The sequence below is a fragment of the Rattus norvegicus genome, chromosome 11, assembly GCF_036323735.1.
Source record: "Rattus norvegicus strain BN/NHsdMcwi chromosome 11, GRCr8, whole genome shotgun sequence".
In the NCBI taxonomy this organism is placed as follows: domain Eukaryota; kingdom Metazoa; phylum Chordata; class Mammalia; order Rodentia; family Muridae; genus Rattus; species Rattus norvegicus.
The window spans coordinates 96,071,268-96,094,374 of NC_086029.1; the positions used below are offsets into that span (position 1 = coordinate 96,071,268).

General features: G+C 50.6%; 3 protein-coding genes across 5 annotated transcripts in view; 1 reads left to right on the plus strand and 2 right to left on the minus strand.

The window, feature by feature from the left end:
• Txnrd2 (thioredoxin reductase 2) overlaps positions 1-1,208 on the minus strand; it is a 48,155-nt gene extending 46,947 nt beyond the window's left edge. The window contains exon 1 of the mRNA NM_022584.3: positions 1,069-1,208. Within this exon, the coding sequence (NP_072106.1) occupies positions 1,069-1,180 (112 nt within the window). The 5' untranslated portion in view covers positions 1,181-1,208. The remainder of the gene's footprint in view (positions 1-1,068) is intronic.
• On the plus strand, positions 1,104-20,689 carry Comt (catechol-O-methyltransferase). 3 transcript variants are annotated; one of them, XM_063270274.1, is made up of 6 exons: positions 1,132-1,270; positions 8,813-8,945; positions 15,743-16,010; positions 16,375-16,568; positions 16,878-17,009; positions 19,807-20,689. In XM_063270274.1, exons 3-6 carry the CDS (start codon positions 15,743-15,745, stop codon positions 20,005-20,007), a joined length of 795 nt encoding a protein of 264 aa, XP_063126344.1. In that variant the 5' UTR covers positions 1,132-1,270; positions 8,813-8,945; the 3' UTR covers positions 20,008-20,689. The 3 variants fall into 3 exon arrangements, with proteins under 3 accessions (NP_036663.1, XP_063126344.1, XP_006248665.1); NM_012531.2 differs by lacking the exon at positions 8,813-8,945 and having other exon boundaries at positions 1,104-1,270; XM_006248603.5 differs by lacking the exons at positions 1,132-1,270; positions 8,813-8,945 and adding an exon at positions 12,804-12,947.
• A 494-nt stretch (positions 20,690-21,183) lies between these two features.
• The window catches only part of Arvcf (ARVCF, delta catenin family member), a 57,694-nt gene continuing 55,770 nt past the window's right edge, over positions 21,184-23,107 (minus strand). The window contains exons 17-18 of the mRNA NM_001131013.2: positions 22,856-22,941; positions 21,184-21,927 (exon numbers count right to left, since the gene is read on the minus strand). Coding sequence (NP_001124485.1) covers positions 21,769-21,927; positions 22,856-22,941 — 245 coding nt within the window. The 3' untranslated portion in view covers positions 21,184-21,768. The remainder of the gene's footprint in view (positions 21,928-22,855; positions 22,942-23,107) is intronic.

The following is a 23,107-nucleotide window of genomic DNA, read 5'->3' on the forward strand; positions in this document are numbered from 1 at the left end:
TCCACATCTGAACCTATCCCAGGTTCGAGTCCCTGAAAAGACCTGAACAGTTACAAATTATTTGATGGCTTTGATGTGATCCTAGAGAAAAAAAGAGGTGGCAATTCAGCCCTAGGGAGGACCCTGACAGGCAGAGCCACAGATAGGAGGTCCTGTATCTTTACCCTAAAGAAGGATCTTACCTTCCATTGCTGATGCCTATCCTGTCTATTGCCTGAGTGGGGCTCCTATTGGGTCATCCTCCTCTGAGGCCCTACACTGTGCCCTCTGCCTGTTTGCTATCAAACTATTGGTAGGGCTGGCTTATCGTGGGCCACTTGCTTTCTCCCACTGTGCACACCCAGGAGCCTCCTCTCTGATAAACACTTAGAGGAAGCCCACAGTGAAAGTTTCGAGGGTCAGTATGAAGAAGGATATGAGAAGCCTACTGGGGTGGGTTTGCTGTCCTACAGAGCAAAGCCTAGGCAGCAGATATCACAGAACACCTCAGCTGGGTGGTAGCTTCCTGGAGGAAGCCCTCGAATTCTGGCTTTCATGCACTGTGCTTAGGCCTACTCCTTCTGCCCACATCTCTTCTCCAAGAAGTCTCTGCTTCATCTTTGCCTCTGGACTCAGTGTTCCTGTTTTGGTTCCTTTCTATTGTCTGGAACAGGGCAAGCAGAGAGCAGGAATCTAATGAACACACTAAATGGATGCTATGGGGTCTAGGGAAGATGCCATCTACCATATGACTCCGGAGCTCACTTTTTTTTTTTTTTTTTTTTTTGGTTCTTTTTTTTCGGAGCTGGGGACCGAACCCAGGGCCTTGCGCTTCCTAGGTAAGCGCTCTACCACTGAGCTAAATCCCCAGCCCCCGGAGCTCACTTTTGCGTCCAGTTCAGCCTTGCCCGCTGTCCTTTTGGAGCAGGAGTAGACCCCCCTCCTAACCAGAACACTGGTCTCGTGATACCCGGGCCTGCGCGGGCACGCCCACGCGGACACAGTCCAGCAGAGCCCCGCCACCGCGACCCCCTGTGGACACTCCCACAGGCGCCCTCTCCGCGTGCACCGCCCACGACCCCACCCTACCTCCCGCTGCGCTCGCCGCGCCCGCCGCGCCCCGCGTCCCGCGTGTTAAAACCCGTGTCTGCGGCCGGAAGCGCCCGCTGGATCCGCGCAGCGCCGCCACAATCGCCGCCATGGTCCGGGGGCCTTAGGCGGTTAGGGCTGCCCTTCGCGCTGCCTGAGCCGTTCAAGCGTCGGGATCGGACCTGTGCGTGGCCTTGAGGAGGTGAGTGCTGCGGCCCGCGCTTTTGCACCGCCCGGAGCTCAGACCCGGGGTTGGAATCTGCAAACACGGAACTGGGACTGGGCTGAAGGATCCATACGTGGGAACTGGGCTGACCTAGGGGAGCGCGAGCCAGGGCTGGAGAATGTAGACACTTGTAAAGGGTCTGATCTGGGCTGGAGGTCGGTGAAGCGAGGCAAGTCTCCACACTTCTCACAGGGAACTTGAGTATTAGTGCTGGGGTGGTAGATGTCCTTCAGTGAGCCTGTGGAGTTGGGCTTAACCTGGACAGGATGTAGCACATCCAGGGCACGGCCCATCCTAAGACGATCTGACTTAGTTCTTGGATTGGGATGCAAAAATTAGGGTCAGAGTTACAGGACCCAGGGATGGTCAGTGGAGTTGGAAACTGTTGAGCAATCTCCTCAACAGGTGTTCTCTGAGAGAAGCCTTAGGATGCCCGTGGGTCACTCCTTGCAAAAGAATAGGTTACCCCACGGAAGGGAACCTCTTGGAGCTCAGGGGCAGTGAGGCAGGAGCACTAGGACAGGCTTTGGGTGTGTGCTAGAGTCGCATGGGGCAGTGTTATAAAGTCTTCCAGCCAGAGCCTTTGGGTCCTTGTTGGCCCTCCATGCATTAGGAGTACAGTGGGAGCTGCCATGACTACTTGTAACCTCTTTTAGGGGTTTGTGGTGAGGTGAGGCCCAAGAGGACAGCTTGTCACAGCACTATCCTAATTAATGGCTGGGCAGATTTTACTGGGGAATTGCTGAACGGTAGGGGACCAGCTGAATCACCTCCAATTGAGCAGATGTGACAAGTGGGTATGGTTCCAGGGGAACAAAGGGGTGCAGAATCAGTGAAGGGAGCAGTTAGAAAAACCAGGGAAGGGAAGGGTGGTTTATGCAGGGTTCACATGGGTTTGCTGCTGGTCTAATTCCCATGCTCCCACAGAAGCTGGGACTGGGAGCTTCTGGCTTTAGCTGCAGGAATTCAGTTCGACCATCTTGAGTTTTCTCAAGCAGACACTCTGGGGTCTGAAGATGCCCTAGGGATACAGCCTTGAGCTCTCTGAGATAAGGTTAATGTCTAGGTCTTTAGAAGGAGCTCAGCCTTCTCGTTCAGCGAGGGGGATACTTTTCCAAGGAGGGAGACATCCTTCCTACTGAGCAGAAGTCCATTTTCTGTTCCGTGACCTTTTTCCTCACAAGGGCTAACCGGCAAGGTTTTGTGAGGGTCCTTCTTAAGAAAACACATAAAGGTTGGTGTTAATTTACAAATAAGTTTTCGAGACAAATGTTGAACACATTTCTAGATGCCAAGTCTGAGATGGTAGTTGAGGAGCAGTCTGAAGGCTTTACCGAGCTGTCCTCTGAATATATGAGGTGTCGTTTGAGCATAAGGTTTCAGTCGTGATCATTTCCTGGAGCTGTGTGTGCACCTAGTAGAGGACTCCCCTCGTCGTGGCCCATGTAAATGAGGTTCCTAGCAGAGAGTTGTCCGCAGAGTGTTTCATGGGTTGAAATCTGACATTGCTTTCCCAGAGCCTAGTGGGATGGGACAGCTTCATCAAGCATTGTCCCCGCCAGGACCCATATACCATCAGCCTCTTGTTCCAGTGGTCAAGTTAGGAAGAGGGCTGGAGCAATGGCTCAGCGGTTAAGAGCAGTGACTGCTCTTCCAGAGGTCCTGAGTTCAAATCCTAGCAACCACATGGTGGCTCACAACCATCTGTAATGTCTGAAGTCAGCTACGGTGTATTCACATACATGAAATAAATAAATAAATCTTTTTAAAAAAAAGAAATTAGGGAGAAGATGTGAAAACAGTTTGGAGAGTTGTGGGCAGATATTAACGCCAGATATAGTGTGTGGATGTATTTACATACAGCTTTAAAGATGAAGCAGCGTGTCAGTCCCAGTACTCAGGCAGAAGCGAGAGAAGCATGGTTTTACGCCAGTCCGATACACAGTGATTTCTAGGGCAGCGTGGGTTACCAACCAGCCTGGGTTACAGAGTCTGTCTTTGGAGAAAAAAAAGCAGCACCGTTTTCATTTTGCAAATGAAACTGCAAGATGGCCTTCTGATGTCCATGTTTTTATTAGGGGGATGAGAGGGTCCTACCACAGTGAAACTCTAAGTTACAGACGTTCTGGCCTGTAAGTAAGCACAGGTCTTATTGTTGATTTCACTTTTCGAAGCTTGCCTAAAACCCCCACCAGCCTCTCCTGTGTTGGGGTGACACTTCTGAGCCACTGTGCCTGGCTCTGTACATGTTCGTGTGTGTGAGTACAGGCAAGCACATTCCGTGACGAGCATGTGGAGACCAGAAGACTGACGACTGCGGTTGTCCTTTCTCACCTCCCGCTTTGCTGGGAGCGGGCTCTTTTCTCTTGTTTACTTACGCTATGGTAACTGGCCCACAAGCTTCTGGGGGATTTTCCTATTTCTATCTCTGGGATTATAGACGTGTATTACCATGTTTGGCTTCAAGTGGGTTTGGGGAGTGGACCTGGGTGATCGTTCCAGCCCCAGCTGTTTTACCGTCATTTGAATGCCTTTAGGAAAGCACTATTCTTTTCTCTAGGTAGTTTTGGTTTTACCAAAATTTGTATTGAAGTTTCTTGACTTTCAGCCAACACAAACTGAACCCTAGAGTAAGGGACTTTTCCCCTTTTCCTCTTGAGTTTTTCTGACTTCCGAAGAGAAGAACAGGGGCTGGGGAATGTAGGTCAGTTGGTAGAGCGTTTGCCTGGCATGCACGAGGCCCTGGGTCCAGTCACTAGCACTTCATTAAACTAGGTATGGTGACACATGTCTGTATTTCCAGCACCCAAAAAATAAAGCAGGGGTATGATAAATTCAATGTCAACCTCATCTCCAGAGCAAGTTTGAGGGTAGTCAGGGCTACATGAGATCTTATCCCTCATCCTCCAGCCCCTAAAATCAACAAAGCATGTAATAAAACAGGATGAAACAGGAAGTCATAAGGCCTCAAAGATAGCGAACACGATCAGAATCTGAAATTGGGGCAGGAGGGAGTGTGAGCGTTGGGGAAGTAGGAGCCGCAGGATTACGAGTTTAAGGCTGCCCAAGTCCAGCGAGGATACATGAGACCCTGCCTTATCCTAGCATTCGGGAGTCAGAGGCAGGCAGATCTCTGAGTTTGAGGCCAACCTGGTCTACAGAGCAAGTTCCAGGACAGCCAGAGATAGACAGAGAAACTCTGTCTCAAAACAAACAAAGAAACAGAAATGTAGGTCCTGGAGAGATGCATCAGGGTTAAGGGCAAATACTGCTCTTTTAGAAATCTGGGTTTGTTTGCCAGCACCTGCATCAAGGGACTCATGACCCTCTGTAACTCCAGCTCCAGGAGATTGGACGCCCTCCTCTGGACACACGCACACACACGCATGCGCACACACATGCAGTCACACAGACATATAGATAAAAATAAAAAAGGATTGTAGCTGGGCATACTTTTAATACCAGCATTCAGGAAGCAGAAGCAGTCAAATCCTTGTTAGTTTAAGGCAGCCCCAGGAACCTTAGGATGCTTTAACCTCAGTGACAGCAAGGTACACCCACATTTATAGAGGGCGTGTCGCATGGAGGGACGGTGGCAGATTCTCGGATGCTTCTGAGCCTTCAGGGATTCTTTAAAAGTTTAAAACTCCTCATGGACCTCTGAGGCCAATTACTATCCATACCAAACTGGTATGAACAAGCAGGTCAGTTCTACGAAAATCAGAATGCTTTTCCTTGTATTTATTTATTTGTTGTTATTTTGACTGTCCAAGACAGGATTTCTCTGTGTATCCCTGGCTGTCCTGGAACTCGCTCTGTAGACGAGGCTGGCCTCAAATGCAGAGATCCATTGATGTCTGCCAGTGCTGGGATCAAAGGCCTGCAACACCACCCTGCCCTTGGACTTTGGTTTTTGTTTGTTTGTTTTAAGGCACAACGTGGAATTGTTTCGTTTTGAGACAGAGTCTCTCCATGTACCTTGATAACTTAGAGCTTGCTGTGTAGACCAGGTTTGTGAACTTGTAGCAATCCTCCTGCCTCTGCTTCCAGAATGGTAGGTTAACAGATCTACCATACCTGGCCAGCAAAGTTTTTCAAGAGGGCTTTGTAAGCATTGGATCAATAAACTCAAATTTAGTTCCTTGAAGCACTCTGGCAACGATGCCTGATTCTGGGCGATGGGTGTCCAATGGGACATTCCAGTCGATGGGCTGCCGGAAGTTTGCCGTTGTGTCCTGCGGGGTGATGAAGCAGTACTTTGTGGCTAGGCAGCCACTACACAAAACTGCCTGTTTCATCTGCAGACTAATGCTGTCCAGAAAAGGACAAATTATGCAGAATAGTTGACTGATAAGCTCTGCCAAGACAGGGTGATCAGCCCTTCAAAAATCTGCATTTCAAGAGTCTGTCAGTTGATTTAGGGCCAGAAGGCTGAAGACTTGCGCTCACATGTTGCTAACAGGACTGTGCTAGTGGAGATTTGTCTCTACAACCTCTCAGTTCTGGAAGCCGTGTTAGGCTTCCCGTGTGTATAGATATTTGGGCATTCTCAGATTTCTGACAGGGTTGAAGACTGATTATAGTCTCATAGCCTATCAGGCTGTTTAACTCTGAGAATACATATTTTATTGGATAGTTATCAGATAGTATACAAGCTAGCCAGGATTTAACATAGATTTTAAGTCTTTCTTAAGCTGGAATGGATAACTAAATGTTCTGTTTAACTGGGTCCAACTGTGTTGGATTGGGCGTTAGATATATTTCATGCTTTTAATTGCAAATTGATAATAGTTGTGCTCAGCTTATATTTGAGAGAAAAGCTTTTTTTTAATTAGACAAAAAGGGTGAAATGTGGCATGATGTCACAGGTGAGGCAGGTGCAAGATAGAAGGAGGGCTGTCATTGGATGAGAAGGAAGGATGGGCAGGAGAAAAGTTTGAAGGAAGAGGAGGAGATGGGAATGGAAGAGGGGAGGAGGGAGAAGCCGTGGCGGGACAATATGGAGGCTGACGTTAAGATCCCGCGCTGTACCTTTACAGGTTGTTATGAATGTTCTTAAGGGATGGATGTGTACAGGGCTTTGTATGTTTATGTGGGCAATTATATCTTATCAGTTGGGTCAGAGGTTATTGTGTTGTGTGTTCTTTCATGTGTAGATTTAAGTGTAAGGGAGTGTGTGGCGGCTGGTCTGGGCCCCCACGGAATTGGGATGTGTGCTTCTGGCAAGATATCCAGCAGATATCTTGGGGCACTGCGGTGACAGACCTAGTGGGGGATAAAAGACAGCATTTTATTTTTTATAATTTTACAACAACAGTGTCCTGCTGGGGGAGAACAGACCCTAATTGCAGCTCTGTAAGTAACTGCTACCCTGAAAGGAAGTACTTGATAAGTTTGTTATTTGAAGGGACCAGACAGTGAGAAAAAGATGAACGTTTCAATTTAGTTTAACAAAGTATAATTTACTGAATAATTATGAGTCATGGGTAAGTAAAGAGAAACTAGTTTCTTTTTATAACCAACAAATGAAAAGTAGACCCCTAGAGAACACAGCGCTGAATGGCAGCGTGCAAAGCCTAAGCCGTCCTCCCATCCTCTTGTCCTTCCGTCCTCCCATCTTCCTGTCCTCTCGTTGTCCCGTTCTCCCATCTTCCTGTCCTCATGTCCTCCTATCCTCATGAAAGATCCCCGAAGGGAGACCCTCACTCAAGTCTTGGGAAGTCGCGGACCCCAGACACACGAGAGACCAATCTTGATGCAATAAGCAGAGGTGAGGTTTATTACGGAGATCTCCGGGTCGACACATATCCCACGCAGGAGAGAGAGGAGTCAACCCTGAGTGGCTGGGAGAAGAGCTAGTTAGAGGAAGAAGTCACAAGCCCCAGGAGATGAGGGGATGTCAAAAGGAAATACCAAAAATGTCACAAGGGGAAACTCTCAAAGTCACAGGATTGTTCTTAAAACTCTAGGGTTTAAATCAGGGGAAAGGTCAAGCCCTCATTCTCCTGAGAACAGATCTTGATTCCTGTCCTTTAGGGTAAATGCTTGTCAGAGTTGAAGAGTAATCTGCATCTTATACACATCTGATTAGGCTTCGGCCCCGGTTTCCTGGAATACTCTCTGCAGGACACAATGGCTGGAACATTATCTGTAGGGCACAATGGGGGCTTGAACAAATATCACAGGGGCAGAACAGAACCCGTTACTCATTTACTCACGTCCGGTGACATCCGGAGGGTCAGTGAGTCTGCACCAGTCCTCCTGCATTTTCAACATCTGTCTTCCTGAGTCAGATCCTGTTGCTGAGTTTTGAGCTAGTTTAAAACTCTATCTCTCACTCACATCCTCCTGTCCTCCTGTCCTCCTGTCCTCCTGTCCTCCCATGCTCCCATCCTCCCGTCCTGTCCTCCTGTCCTCTCTTCCTCCCATCCTCCTGTCCTGTCCTCCTGCCCTCCCGTCCTCCCGTCCTCCCATCGTGTTCCCCCCCCCATCCTCCTGTCCTCTTGTCCTCTTGTCCTCCCGTCCTCTCGGTTTACTCAGTCCCATGTCCTTCATCGATTTATTCATTTTTTACTTTTTATTTTTTTTAAGATATTTTTAATTTGGGGGGTTTTGGTCACTGTGAAGACCTGACTGGCCTTGAACTTACAGATCAACCTACCTCCCCTCCCAAGTAATGGGATTAAAGGCTGAGCTACTCTCCAGCCCTTGTTCCTATAGTTTTATTGTCATACATTGACGTTCAACCTGGACCAGCAAGTCGTTCTTTAGCAGCAGCAGGATGCGGAGGAGGAAGGACCAGGGCATCCGAGATAAAGAAGATAGAACAGGTAGCTCAGGAGGGATGCATAAGCTACCTCTTATACCAAGCAAGTTTACTAAGAGGTACACTGTCGTCTGTACGTTTATTTGCTTGGGGCAGTCAGTGGGAAACTAACACACAGTGGGACAAAGTCAGCAGGCCCCTGATCAAGCAATGTTCCTAAGGGAAACACGGGATCTCTCAAGGGTGTCAGAGACCTGAGCACACAGCAGCCTTAGGGCTGATTACAACAGTTACTCAGTGGGGTGTGGAGAACCTAGTTTAAAAGTCAAGTTCCCAGGAGATAAAACCTTCACTCCTACCAGTCCCTGGCCCCAGCCCAAGTCTAGACCTTGCCAGCCTGCCTCTGGGCAAGGACAAAGAACTAGGTTCCTCTGTCCTTTTGTGAGGGCCTCTAAGAAAGCCTTGGATTGGCTTGGCTCTCAACAGATTATATGTGATATATTGATTATGTATATATTTGTAAATATATACTGTGTGTGTGTTGAACTGTGTTCTTAACTCATATATTTAGATATTGTTAACATGGACCTTACAAAAATAAACTAGGAAGTAAACAGGTACAAGTTTATCACATGCCAGGATCTGTCGCAGATTAGTACAGTACACGAATTCATCATCTCATGATCTCTAAAGGTATTTTTTTAAAAGATGTATTTATTTATTATATATGAGTACACTGTTGCTGTTTTCAGACAGACCAGAAGAGGGCATCAGATCTCATTACAGATGGTTGTGAGCCACCATGTGGTTGCTGGGAATTGAACTCAGGACCTCTGGAAGAGCAGTCAGTACTAACCACTGAGCCATCTCTCCAGCCCTCTAAAGGTATTTTTATGATGATCTCTGTGAGTGTGTGGTGTGTGTATGTACACATGCCTTGGGTGTCATTCCTCAGGAACAGGGTGTCTTGATATTTGAGACAGGGTCCCTCACTGGCCTGGAGCTCTCCAAATAGGCCCAGCTGACTGCGCAGTGAGTCAGAGGATCCTCCTGTGGCTGCCTCCCTAGACTGGGACTGCAAGCATACTCCACTGTGCCTGGCTTTTTACATGGATTCTGGGAAATAAACTCAGGCTCCCATGCTTGCATAGCAAGCATTTTACTGAGTGAGCCATCTCCCCAGCTCCTGGTACCTTTTTGCATGAGGGGGAATATGGGGGGTGGGGGGAGGATCTCTTTATGTAGCCTGATTGTCCTGGGCCTTGCTATGGAGACCAGGATGACCTTGAACTCACAGACATCTGCCTGCCTTTGCCTCATAAATGCAGGGATTAAAGGGCTGCACCAGTATACACAATTGTTTAATGTGGAGAGAATATTTATTTATTAATTAGATGTGAACCTTTTAGTCATTCTGTACATCTAAACATATTTAGTTCAAAGATAGACGGCTTATCTTGCCTGGCAGACAGTTGTGAATTTGGACCCAGCGTAGAGAAAGAGCAAGGGGGCCGTTGCACATCCGTAACCCCAACACTGAAGAGGTGGAAGCAGGAGGAGCAGAAGGTCATCATCAGCTACTAGAAAGTTCAAGAACAGTCTAGACCGAGACTTTAAAAAAAGAAAGCAGCTGAGAAGATGGCCCGGTGTGCACTGCTTGTTGTGCACTTTCGGGGACCTGAGTGCAGAATGCAAGAACCCATTAGAACTTGGGCAAAATGGCCAGACATGGTGGCACACGCCTCTAATCCCGGAACTCAGGAGGCAGAGGCAGGTGGTTCTCTGTGAGTCTGAGGCCATCCTGGTCTACATAGAGAGTTCTGGGGCAGCCAGTGCTACATAGAGAGACCCTGTCTCAGATTGCCAAACCAAACAACAGCAGCAAAACAAGACAAAAGCGTGTCCACCTACATCTCCAGGGATGGGAGGTGCGATAGGCCGACCTCCAGAGCTCACTGCCAGCCAGGCCAGCTGTCTGCAAGCTCCACACTCAGCAAGAGACCCTGCTTAGGGGGAAAAGGTAGAGAGCAACAGGGGAAGCCCATTGTCAGTGTCTGGCTCACATGCATAAAGCCACACCCATGTACAGGCAACACACGTGCGCTTGTTTGGTTTGGTGCTGGGATGGAGTGCAGGGTCCCAAGCAGGCTTTGTGTACAGTTCCATGCACACCTCACCCCAGCCCTCCAATTGTGTTTTCTTCTTACTCAGCCTCAGGTGGTTGGTTGCCTTGCTGGATCCATGAATTCTTAGGGTAGGGGTCTCAAGTCTCAGAGGCCACCCAGAGCTAGCATCTGGAGTAGTGAGGGCCCTGTCTGGTGGCATGGGCAGGAGTGGAGCTTGGAGTTGAAGGGGAACCCGAGATGAAGCTGGGAAGGGTCCTCGCAATGGAAGGGTGAGCCAAGGCCGGGACATGGCTCACCCAGTGTCAGTGCCTGCAGTGTGTGCAGGGCTCTGGGCTCCACCCTAGTGTTCTTCCCACAAATCACCCCACTTTAATTTTTGAGGTAGTTTCTCTTACTCAATTTGGGACTCATTGATCCATTAAGGCTGGCCTAAGTCCTGGCACAGGCCAGTGTAGTCCCCGCCCCCACCCCCTGCCTCCTCCCAGCTAAGTGCCAGGTTTTTATTGTGTTAGGGATCTAAACTCAGAACTAAATGCTTGTGCAGCAGGTGCTAAAACAATTAAACAACCACCTCAGCCCTTCCCCGCCATCCCAACCCTCCCCTCCCTCCCTCCCTCCCTCCCTCCCTCTCTCCCTCCCTCCCTCCCTCCCTCCCTCCCTCCCTCCCTCCCTTCCTTCCTTCCTTCCTTCCTTCCTTCCTTCCTTCCTTTTATTTTAACATTGGCTCTCATTCTGTGGCCAAGGCTTGGGACTCACTGCATAGCTCAAGTTAGCTTTCCCTTGGTAAGCTCTCTGCCTTAGGCTCCAACTGTTAGGATTATAGACATGAGCCTTGTCTGTCACTCTCTGGTGAAATCATGATGAACAGCATGGGCACAACTGGTGAAGTGCTCACCTTGCACACCCTTGAGGCTCTATCTTCAGCACCAGAAGGGAGGTGTTAGCTGGGAATGTGGAGCCTGGCCTCTGTGCTGGAGGCTGCTAAGCTGGTCTTAACCATTACTGTCCTGGAGGCTGGCTCATTAGACCCAACTGCCTATATCCTGGATGGGTGCTCTGTGTTTCTTGAGCGTGTTTGTGGCCAGCAGGTGCCAGGTGCTATGTAAACTCTTGTCCTGCCTTGCAGGATCTAGGAGACTTTCATCCCAGCTTACAGAGGAAAAGGCTGGTGTGCCAGATCCTAAGCACCTGTCCTAATAAGACCAGGCCCCATTCTTGCCCTAAGAGTTGCCCTGTGAGTCTCCCTTAGCCTCTTGCTGCTCAGTTGCAAGAACATCTTGCTCTCAGAGGAAATCTATCTGATCGTGCTTTCCAGAACTGGGGGTTGAGAGCAGAGGGCAACGTGTGGAGCAGAACAGACCCTTGGGGAAGCCTGTGTCCAATGCAGAGGGATGCAGCAGCAGCCTGGCACGAAGCTTCTGGGCAGAGAGGCTTCAGGAAGCTCGCAGCTGTGGCTGGTGCCCCAGCACCGTTCCTGCTGCTCCTTCTGGAGATGGCAGCTGGAGGCACCCACATGCAGTAGGGCTGGGGTGGTGCCTAGAAGCACCAGTGGGGCAAGCAGCCTCCACCTGTTTTTGTTTTTAAGGCCAAACAATTTTTGTAGCCTTGGATGGCCTGGAATGCTCTATATAATCCAGGCTGGCCTCACTCACTCTTGATCCTCCTTTCTCAACCTCCTGTGTGCTGGAACTCCAGGTGTGTACCACCAAACTCAGTCTTCACACTCCCTCTCCTCCTCTCCTTTCTCTCTCTCCTTCCCCACCTTCTCTCTCTCAGCCAGAGTAGGTCAGAAGCCTTGCTGGGGCCTCACAGCACTCCCTCTCACAGCTACAGGATAAGTCTATGGTTCTGTCTAGTACCTACCTGGTTCAGTGGAGCCAGGAGTCACAGAGGCTAAGGAAGACTGATTTCCCCTCCACACCCCACAGCCCAAAAAGCTGCGAACTTTGTGAAGGTTGTCTCTCCCCCACCCCCTATTCCATGCTGTAAATGATGGCTCTTTCCCTTAAAGCCGTCTCTCCCATTTTTCTCATAATGCTCCCCTCACTCCCGCCACCTTGAGACTTTCTTTTAATAAAGCTCATTCTGGCACAGCCTCCTGCTCCTTGATCTAACCCGAAGTCAACAGTTATAACAGTGAGGATTCTAACCTAAGCCTGTGGGTGAATACACATGTGTGCACATGTGTGCATGCAGGCCATGTCACTTAGGGTTTCAGCAACTTAGCATCTAGGTCAAACTTCTCACATTCAAAAACTCGTGTGTTTTGGACACGCTGGGGATGTGTGCCGAGCACACACTGGTTAAGCTTCACCCAGCTCAGGACCTAGCATCATAATCCTTTATGCTGCATCACCTAGCAGATGATTAACGTCCCCTCCGGTCCTCTGGCACTTCTGTAAATAACTTTAGGAGGAAAACATCAGACTTGGCCATCTGTCAGGCTCGAAGGGCATTCACAGCATTGTGTAATTTTTACCAGAACTTTCTCATTGTTCCATGCTGTCACTCTGTACCCATAGAGGAATTCCCTACACACACTCTCTCCCCTCCCATAGTCACTCCACTTCCAGCTGTTTGCTATTCTGTGTCTGGATGATTTTGCTTGCAGGCCCCTCCCTGCTGTAGCATGGGTTGGTGCCTCTTACCCCAGCAACACACTCACTCCAGTGTGGAGTGTGTCCTTGCTGGCTTAGCTTGAATGAGAGCAGGCAATATCTGAAGAAATCTATGGGTCCTGGCTACATAGCATTGTCACATGGTGAGTCTTTGCATAAGTCTCTTGTGGGACCCTAAAACTGTTTCCCCCAGTTTTCACCTAGTGTGTAAGCCTTCTAATTTTTTTCATATTTTTTTTTACCAACGTTATCGTCTTACTTTAAAATAAAAATTAAAAAAAAAATCAGGCCTGATTGTGCAGACCTGCAAGCCATTCTCTTGGGAGTTGCAGAAAGATAGATGGTTCAAGGCCAGCCTGGGTAATTTAATGACAACTTGTCTCAAAACATGTGGGTGGCAATGCAGCTCAGTGAAGCCTTGTATGCAGCCCCTGGTATCCCACCGAGAAAAATGCTCTTTCCATGGGGGCTTTGATCCACATTTCCTCAGTGCTTGTCACTAACAATGTTAAGACTTCACAGGAAGGCTTTCCTGACAGAAGCTTGTGTTTCCCAAGCTGTCCTTGAACTCACTCGGTAGACCAGGCTCTGCCTCATGAAGACTAAAGGATTTAAGATGTGTACCACCGCTGCCTGGTGTGTTTGTGTGTGTGTGTGTGTGTGTGTGTGTGTGTGTGTGTGTGTGTGTGTATACATACATACATACATACATACATACATACATGCATGCATGCATGCATACATACTTTGTAACTTAGGCTGATCTCAAACTGTTGATTGTACCGCCTCAGCCTGTCAATGTTGTGCAAGCTTCTGAGCTACCTACCTCTCTAGCTGGATTTCGGACGGACGGACAGATACGTGGATACATAGATGGATGGATGGACAGATTGATGGACGGATGGATACATGGATGGATGGTTGAACAATATAGCTCATTGACTCACACCCCAATACTGCTTCTAGTACAATGATGGGTGGCATAAAGTAAGCCATCCGAGCACATTAGGAAAACTGAGTCATAGAAAGGAGTAAAATGAGGCCGGCATCAGGTTATGCCGCAGGGGCCCATAATTCCAGCCCTCACCTTTTCAGGCTGACTCTGGCACCTGCTCCTACTCTTGCTTGGCCCTCTCTGGTAAGCTGCACGGTGGCCACAAGGACCACTGTTCCCCAGACAGTTTCCTGTGGGTTTACACGCGCTCTGTAACTGACTGTTGGTGTGTGACAGTGGGGAGCAGTGGTTTGAGCAAAGCACATATGACCTCAGAGTCCCTGATTGGGAGTGAAGTCCACACTCTCTGAGACTGGGACGGTGCAGTCATTTCTAGGTCGGTTTCTGTCAAAAATTGACCAGAAGTCAAATTGAGTTCCTCAGAATTCCATACAGTTTCCATGTCTGCTCAGCTCAGTAAGAGGTGGAGTCCAGGACCTTCCGAGAGCAGATCATGAGGACCAGGGAGAACTGGATGTGAGATCACTTGGCTGATGGAAGCCTGTGGGTGTGTGAAGGCTCAGGCCCAGGGTGTGTGCGAGAAACCACGTGAGCACTCTGCCTTGTGGAAATAGGCTACATGAGTTTGTGTGGGCCGGGAAGCCTCAGCTTCGAGGCCTCTCTTCTCTCCTGAGACTGTTCTGAAGCACCCATCAGATCTAGGGCTTAGGCCTGCCTCCTCTTAGGACTCTTCCCAGCCTAGATCAGGTTGTGTGTGGTAGCCACACCCTACCCTGGAAGGAACTGTAAATGGCCAATCTGTAGTGGACATTTCCTCTTTCTTGTGTCTTTTTAGGTTCTTACAAGGTTGTGCTGAGAGCTTACTGAACCCAGTATCAGGGACGCTGGTAAACCCAGTTAGATCCTGGGTTGTGCTCCCCAGCTCTTGCTTACCAGAAGTGAGTGTGTGTGAGCAGAGTCACTCGCACTCACCTTGTACTGGGGACAGAACTCAGGGCCTTATGTGTGCTACACTACACATGAGCTCACCCAGCCCTGTGGTTTTAAAAGATCTAAAATCTTCTAAAGAAGCTGTTCCCTACTTCAGTGGGGAGAGGTCCCAGTATCTTACTTAGTTCCTCTGTGAGTCTTCAGCCGAGTCTAGAAAGTCAGTGCAAGGCCTAACGGCAAGAGGAAGAGTTCACGTTTTATTAATTTTGCACAGCCCTGGAGATTTACACAAGGAGATGGGCCCGGACCAAAACACTGGACACGGTACATGGTACTGTACATGCCTATAATCCCAGCCCTCAGAAGGACTGGGCACTTAAGACCAGCCTGGGCTGCACAGCCTGGCTGAAGAAACAGGTTGATAATAGAGGTTAGTGGTGGGGTGTTTACCTTGTACACGTAAAGTTCCACCCAGGAGAAAGTAAAGTGCACAGAACCACAGCTTTCCTACTTTCTGAGGCCAAGTGATCATTTTATAGGAGAAAGGACACAGAGATCTCTGGACTAGGGATGGTACTTGGTAATCTATGGGGGCTGGGAAGCCAGCTGGAAAACGAGGGCCACTCCAACGAGTTTATTCAGGTCCCCAGCCCTGACAAAGGCTATTTTTCTGTCCTGGTACTAGAGAATTCATCCTCACATTCTGCCACAAGCAGGAACAAGCAGGTCATGTGGCCCATCCGGCAGCACCCACTGTTCCTCTTTCTGCCAGAAACAGTCAGAATGCTACTTCAGTGCAAAAGTGACACCACCATCACGAGAAAGCACTCAGGGTTTGGGACCATGCCTCACAGTCCTCTACACAGGACTCCGGGAGGCACGCTTGTACCTGCCTCACCTGGCTCTGGCCCAGTGAGGCACTGAGTCATGTGGATGCATTCTCTGAACCTTGGACCTCCTCAGCGCAGGAAACCAATTAAGCCAAGAACAGGGTGGGGTGAGGCAGGAAGGGCACAAGACACACAGCCTGTCTGCTCTGCCCCCGCCCTGCAGATGCCGTTGGCTGCAGTCTCATTGGGTCTCCTGTTGTTGGCCCTCCTCCTGCTCTTGCGACACCTGGGCTGGGGCTTGGTGACTATTTTCTGGTTTGAGTACGTGCTGCAGCCAGTCCACAACCTGATCATGGGTGACACAAAGGAGCAGCGCATCCTGCGCTACGTGCAGCAGAATGCAAAGCCTGGAGACCCTCAGAGCGTCCTGGAGGCCATCGACACCTACTGCACACAGAAGGAATGGGCCATGAATGTGGGTGACGCGAAAGGTATGTGGCCAGCATGCAGAGGACAGCCTAGAAATGGGGAGCCTGAAGTGGGTATGGCAGTCCTTGTAGGAGAGCCTGTTAGAAGGAGAGAAAATCGGGGTCATGCTCCTGTCTAGCCCCTGTGGGGACTGAATCATTTACACTTCTAAGAGCCAGGGGGCTGGGTGAGGGGGCTCCCTGTGTGTGGATTCTCCCATGGTGTGTACAGTGGGGTCCTCTGGGCTATTGGGAGGCAAAGGGCCTTTCTCAGCGGGTCAGGGACATGAGAGGAGTGTGATGCTACTGGTCTGGATAGGGGCAAAGCCAGAGTTGGGGACGGGTTCCACCCTCTACCTGTACTTAGAGCCTCCTCACCACTTTTCAGGCCAAATCATGGATGCAGTGATTCGGGAGTACAGCCCCTCCCTGGTGCTGGAGCTGGGAGCTTACTGTGGCTACTCAGCAGTGCGAATGGCTCGCCTGCTGCAGCCTGGAGCCAGGCTTCTCACCATGGAGATGAACCCTGACTACGCTGCCATCACCCAGCAAATGCTGAACTTTGCAGGCCTACAGGACAAAGTATGGCCCAGTGTGGCGGCTGTGGGGTGTAGGGGGCGGGGGGGCTGGCAGGCAATGGGGGAGGATGAGGTCCTTGTCAGCCACTAAGCACCTGCCACATCTGTAACACTGGAGTCAAGGAAGGAACCCCAGCAAGTCAGGGACATGGTCTTACTGATCTATCCGGTAGAGCAAGCAACAACCAGGGCTGCCAGGGAGACTCAGTATGAACTCCTCTCCAGAGCCCCAAAGAGATGTAGACACGGGTGGGGGTCCAGGCAAGCTCCCGCATATCACTGTGGGCACAGTACTGACAGAACACTGTTCCAGGTCACCATCCTCAATGGGGCATCCCAGGATCTTATCCCCCAGCTGAAGAAGAAGTACGACGTGGACACACTAGACATGGTCTTTCTTGACCACTGGAAAGACCGCTACCTTCCAGACACACTTCTCCTGGAGGTGAGCTGAACTCCCACTGCTCTGCAGGATGGCCTCTGCGGTCACTGCTGGGGTCACTGAGCTTGGGCCTCTTAAGAGCCCTGCAGATGTGGGCCCAGGGACAGTCTGTGAGTTCTGTGAGCTGCAGAGGCCCTATGGTAGGTAGAGGTGAAAGGGAAGGGGTTCTGGGTAGGAATGCTAAGCTAGGGACTCCCTGCACTGCTAGGGAGAGGGACAGGCACCGGAGACCAGAACACTTGGGTCTGAAGGATCCAGAGCTGAGTACCTAAAGGAGCTGAACTGGCTGCCACATGGGTCTGACTGAGAGTCACCTGGGGCTGGCCACAGGCATGGTGGGCAGGTCCACTCTCCCTAGGCCTTTTCAGCCCTCAGCACTGCTCAGCCACCTTCACCTGACTGGGGAAGCCATCCCCACTCCCAAGCGACTAGAGCATAAGGACATTACCTTGTCCTGCTCGGGTGGCCTACAGAGAGACATGAGTGGCTCCTTGGCCTTCCCAGGACTGTCCATGTGGTGTATACCAGCCAGGTGTCTCAAGAGTTGTGCATTCTGGGGGTTGGGGATTTAGCTCAGTGGTAGAGCCCTTGCCTAGCAAGTGCAAGGCCCTGGGTTCGGTCCCCAGCTCCGAAAAAAAAAAAAAAAAAAAAGAAAAAAAAGAAAAAAGAAAAAAAAAGAGTTGTGCATTCTGTTGTATACAGTGAGGTTCAGTGTGGGAGGCTCAGCCAGCAAGGGGTGGGACAGGGCCACTGTGGCTCTGGCATGATTCAGACAGCTCTGGTGAATGTAAGCGCAGACTAAGGAAAACACAGTCATGAGCTTTGGGCACGTGATGGGGAGGTGGGTTCTGGCATCTAAAAGGACTTTTGTTGACCTTTGTGGTGGCATGGACCCGTGAGTGGGAAGGGTATTTCAGAGGTTTTAGAAGTGGTGAACACTAGGGTCAGAGGCAGGGATATCCCAGGGCCAGGAAGTTGTACCAGAGAATCTGTTTTTACCAAGAGGGCAGGCAGGCAGGGGACAGAAAGGAGACCAGCAGGCCAGGCCAGCCATGAGCCCAGGCCAGCCATGAGCCGGCTCAGACAGGGTCCTGTGCCTGGCAGACATTGTGAACATGGTTACCTACTGAGAACAGAGAACAGCTGAGCATTCAGGCTCTACCTGTACAGGAGACTCAAGCACAGTGCGGGGAACTGGGTCTCTGCGCTTGCTGTGTGATAATCACAGGGGCCTGCGTTTAGAAAAGAAGCTAATATTGCTGCTCAGTAACCACAAAACTAACAGTTTTCAGCGCTGGCTGCTCAAAGCTGGCAATTAGCTCCAGAGGAGAGGCATACATTGAAAATGGGTGCACTTATTTTTTTCTTTTTCAATGTATGACTGTAGGGAATTGAACCCCAAGGAAGAACCTTTAAGAATGATCATAAACTAAAACCACTTCCACCCAGGCTTGCTGTTGCACAGAACATCTCAGTATTTGAAGGCAGGAGGGTCATCTGTTGGAGGCCAGCCTAGGTTACACAAGAAAATACTGTCTCACAAAGCAAATGTCTTACCGATAGCATGCCGTACTGTCCGTCTCCTTAGCATAGAAGCCCCGGTGCTCAGGCACAGCTGCAGTCTTACCTGGGATTCCCTGGGTGGCCCAAGAGGTCTTTCAGGAGGCTCATGGTACCTCATTACTGTAGGACAGAGGCTGTCCCCAGACAAGGCATGTTTCCTGAAGGGCAGCATGGGTCCCTAGCACCCCTAAAAGTGCATGCCTTCCTGTCACGATGAAACCAGCAAGTTTTATATCTCAGTGTCTTACTGACAGTCAACACGTAACTCTTGATGTTTCCAAACCCCTGGCTGAGCCTCAGAACTCCTTGCTCATCTTTTCCTCTCTCACCCTAAACTGCAGGGCCCCTCTCAGGGCACCTATGGATAAGAAGCAGATGCTTTCCTCCAGGGCAGTTCTTCATTGAGTCTTTCCAATCAGTGCAGGCATTTATGCTTTCTAAGTGAGAATGTGTCATGTGAAACTCATTCATGCAGCGCATGAGACTTTCTCCTGAACTTATTGCCCAGACCAAAGGTCCCTCAGCCCCATCACAGCCCACAGGCTAGAGATCCCCAGCCTACCCCGCCTCACACCCAAGGCCAGCCGGAGCCCTGGTTGACTGTAAGAGCACTGCTGCATGAGGACACAGAGCTTCCAATCTGGGACAGCAACACGATGGGGATGTTTTTATTGGTGTGTGTGCTGGGAACAAAACCTTGGATCATGCCTGCTAGCAGTGCTTGACCCACTGAGCGTCACTTCAGCCAGGGCTACTTACTGGATTTTATTTTCCATTTTGGGTTGCTTCCAGTATGTGTTTGAAGACAAGTGTTGTATGTAGGCCAGGTAGCCTGGAACCCTTGATCCTGCCTCAGCCTCCCTACCGCTGAGATTACAATCATGGCCCCATCAGACAGAACTGCTTTGTTATATATCTTTTGTTTCATGATTATGTTAAAAATAACTCCCTAAGCCTCCTGGGCTTGGAAAGTCCAGGGCAGATCCTCAAGGGCAGGGTTGTCGGTGAGGACGCCATATTCTTGGCATGGAGTGTTGGAGGGAAACTGGCCTGATGCCACCATCCCTTCCATTCAGCCAACCTCCAGCCGTCACTGCGTTGCCCACATGCTTCTCTAGGGCGGGGGATGGATACAGGGCAGAATAGATGCTAGAAGTGGCTCCACGGGAGAGCAGCTGCCCATGGATGGCACTGGGTTTGCCAAGCCTTCCTGACACTCCCTGTCTGTCCCCTGCAGAAATGTGGCCTGCTGCGCAAGGGGACAGTGCTCCTAGCTGACAACGTCATCGTCCCGGGAACCCCTGACTTCCTGGCGTATGTGAGAGGGAGCAGCAGCTTCGAGTGCACACACTACAGCTCATACCTGGAGTACATGAAAGTTGTAGACGGCTTGGAGAAGGCAATCTACCAGGGTCCAAGTAGCCCTGACAAGTCTTGATCCCTCAGCCTGCCCCCCTGCTCCCCTTCCAGCTTCTCTCTGCGAGATGACACACATTCAATCTGACCCTTTCTATGCTCCTGGGGCTTGTCCTCGGGGGCTGTGGTTCCAGACTGTCATACACTGGCACATTTTAAAGGTAGTGAGCCCACTATGCAAAATCACTTCAATAACCCTGAAAAGCACCTATGGATGAAAGGCTGAATTGAGGCCAAAGGTACAATAGATCACAGCCTGCCCAGCATGCAAAAGGCCTCAAGGTTAATCCTCTGCACCCGAGCCTCATGGTCTCGCTAACTAGAAGAGGAGATCTTCACGGGGTTTCAGTGTGGGATCCCTAGGCACTGCATCACCAGTTAGGCCCAGCAGGAAGTCAGCAAACTGTAAATGTCCAGACGCCAAATAACAGCAGAGGCTCAGAGACAGTACTGTCACTCACTGTCCCCAGCAGCTCACACCACATCTCATCTGAAGAATGAGTCACAAGCTTTCCAGGTATGGTGGTGCACGCCTGTCATCCCCAGTATCCAGGAGGCAGAGGCATCGGAGTTCAGCGCCAGCCTGGTCTACATAAGTGAGTTCCAAGACAGCCAGGGCTACGTAGAAATACTTTTTAAAAAAAGTTATAACCTCTTTTATATTATAAAAGAAATTAAAGATCTACATATTTGGATACAAGAAACTCCCTGAGTTGTTTTTCTCAGCTACCACACTGCTGTTACTCTGCACCTCTCTCTGACTAAGCATTCTCGGGGGCCACGTCCCTGCCGCTCTCTGGGTGGAAGTCTCTCCAGTCCTACCTCTACCTCACAGAAGAGGAAGCGGCTTCACACCATGGAAGCATGGCTGCCAGGCACCCGATGCTGAGGAAGCATCAACCCAAGCAAAGAGCTGCCCTAGCTCCCGCCTCTTTTAAGAGGTTCTTCACTAGGGCCCATTTCCTCAACTAGACACAAAGGTCAAAGATCAGCTCCATCTTGTCTGAGCCCACCTATGCCCCGTCAGTCAGCCAGCGTGCCCCTCCTGGGTGAGAGTGCCTGCAGGCCAGGGGCAGAGCCCAAGCTCCATGCCCATCACTGCAGGGACCTGAGAGAACTGCGTCACCACCAGGGGGCAGCGGTGGCTCAGCCAGCGCAGGGTGTGCCTTCCTGGTAAGCAGAGGCAGAAGACAGGCAGTTCTTTGCTGCTTTTTTAATCTTTAAATTTTCTTAGAAAAATTTCAATGTTTGTTGATACAGTCTCATTTTGGTTTCGTTTTTAATGCATTTTGTCAGTTTTCTTCATTTTTAAGTCACAAACAGCAGGCACTGAACAGCAGTTCCCCCCGCTGCTGCCGGCAGTCAGGCCCCGAGGTTACTTGAGGTTCTAGGCAGATGCAACAGCTAGGGAGGCCCCAGCCACAGGCAGCTTAGGAGAAGTGTGCTGCAGATGGAAGGTGTTCCGGGAATCCAAGGACGGGGGCGCCGGGGACAAGCACAGCTTGCTCCCACCCCCAAACCAGCCGCCTCCTAAACTTCCCTGTCTGGACTCTTGGAGCAGCCCTCACTGTGGCCAGCCGGCATGCAGGGTAGTCCTCCAGCCACCCTTGGGAGCCCAAGTTCTTTTCCAAGACCCCCTACTTGTCCCTTTGCCTGCTCCAAGGCCTCCACTCCAGGCTGGTATTTGCTCCTCTGTGGCTGTGCAGGGGACCTCCCCCCAACCTCCTCTCCTACCACACAGCACCATGTCAGTAAATAGCTAACTCGGACCTGGAGAGTTAGATCAGGAGAGTAGAGAGGAGGGCAGGGCAAGGTAGACAAGAGGCTTGGCCAACCCAACACAGAAGGGTGGGGCTCCTGGCCCCAAGACTGGGTCTGTTCCAGACGGCCCTCTTCCAATTACCTCCATGTGATCCGAAGAACAAACAGCTGGGCCAGGGCCCTGCAAAGAGAGACAAAGACAGTTGCTTTAGTCTGGAGCCCATAGCTAAGAGCCAGAAACATGTAGCAAGATGACTTGGGACCTCCATACAGGGCAGCTGCCTCGACAGGCCACACAGAAGTGGCAACTGTGGGCTGCAGGACGGGCCATGCCAAGACCCTCAACACCAGAGCCAGTCCTGCCTCACGGGCAGCTCAGGAATGCAGCAAGCAGAGATGAACAAGGAGCCCTAGTCCAAGGACAGGCAAACAGGAAGGAACGTACCAGGCATGCAAGCTAGACCCAGGAGTCAACAGGCTGAGGCTTAGCGTCACCCACGGCGTCCACCAGCCTGACCGAGGGCCTGCTGGGCCCAGGCGGAGGGGCCTTCCTGCCAAGGTCCGGCTGCAGTGCATGGTAGGTGGGCAGATAGGAGTTAGAAGCAGAAAAAAAAAAGCAGGTTAACTGCAGTGAAGGGTAGGCTAGGCTGGTTTAGGCTGGTTGGCGTGTACAAGGAGGCCAAGCTCTGGGATTGGTTATGGTTCACAATAGTATGGGGTGGCACAACACAGATAAACCCAGAGGCTGGTACATGAAGCCAGGATACTGGCACACAGGTGGCATATGCTGCCTTTTCCAGGGGACCACAGTAGACAGGCTGCCCATACACATGTAAGAGAAGGGCACAAATGTGTTTGCTCACCCTCTGGGCCTATGCAGCCTGTAGCCAGGCAGAGCCGCCCCTGTCCACTCCTTTGCGGCAGGTGCAGGCACCAGACCCCTCAGCTGAAGTCTGATTGATGTGTGTATGAGTTACTTCCTGGGCCCTGCAACTGAGTGCCACTCCAGCCGTGTCCCCAAATCCTCGTCATACTCAGTACTACCTGGCTATCCTCTTGACAAGCCCTAGACGTCAAGCCTCCCTGGGTACTTGCTTCTTGTCACTCACTTTCAGTAGTTCCTTCTCAGAGGAGTCGCCTATGGAGTCGCTGCCCAGTGTCCTCCTCTCCCTCCGGTCAACTGTGCTGTAGCCATCTGTAGGGTAGAGCAGAGCACGGAGTAAGTGGAATTCGGGGGAAGTCACCGTGAGGATAGGTGATCTTCCTTCAGCCCTGGGACAGGGGACTTCAGGTCTAAGTGCCAGCTCCAACCAGTCCTGAAGCCTCCAAACCGACCACCTATCTCTTCTCCAGCTGACATT

Coding starts and splice junctions, on each gene's coding strand:
- Comt (XM_006248603.5), top strand. Junction 16,011..16,374: donor GAATGTGGGTGACGCGAAAG/GTATGTGGCCAG, acceptor ACCACTTTTCAG/GCCAAATCATGGATGCAGTG. Junction 17,010..19,806: donor CAGACACACTTCTCCTGGAG/GTGAGCTGAACT, acceptor TGTCCCCTGCAG/AAATGTGGCCTGCTGCGCAA.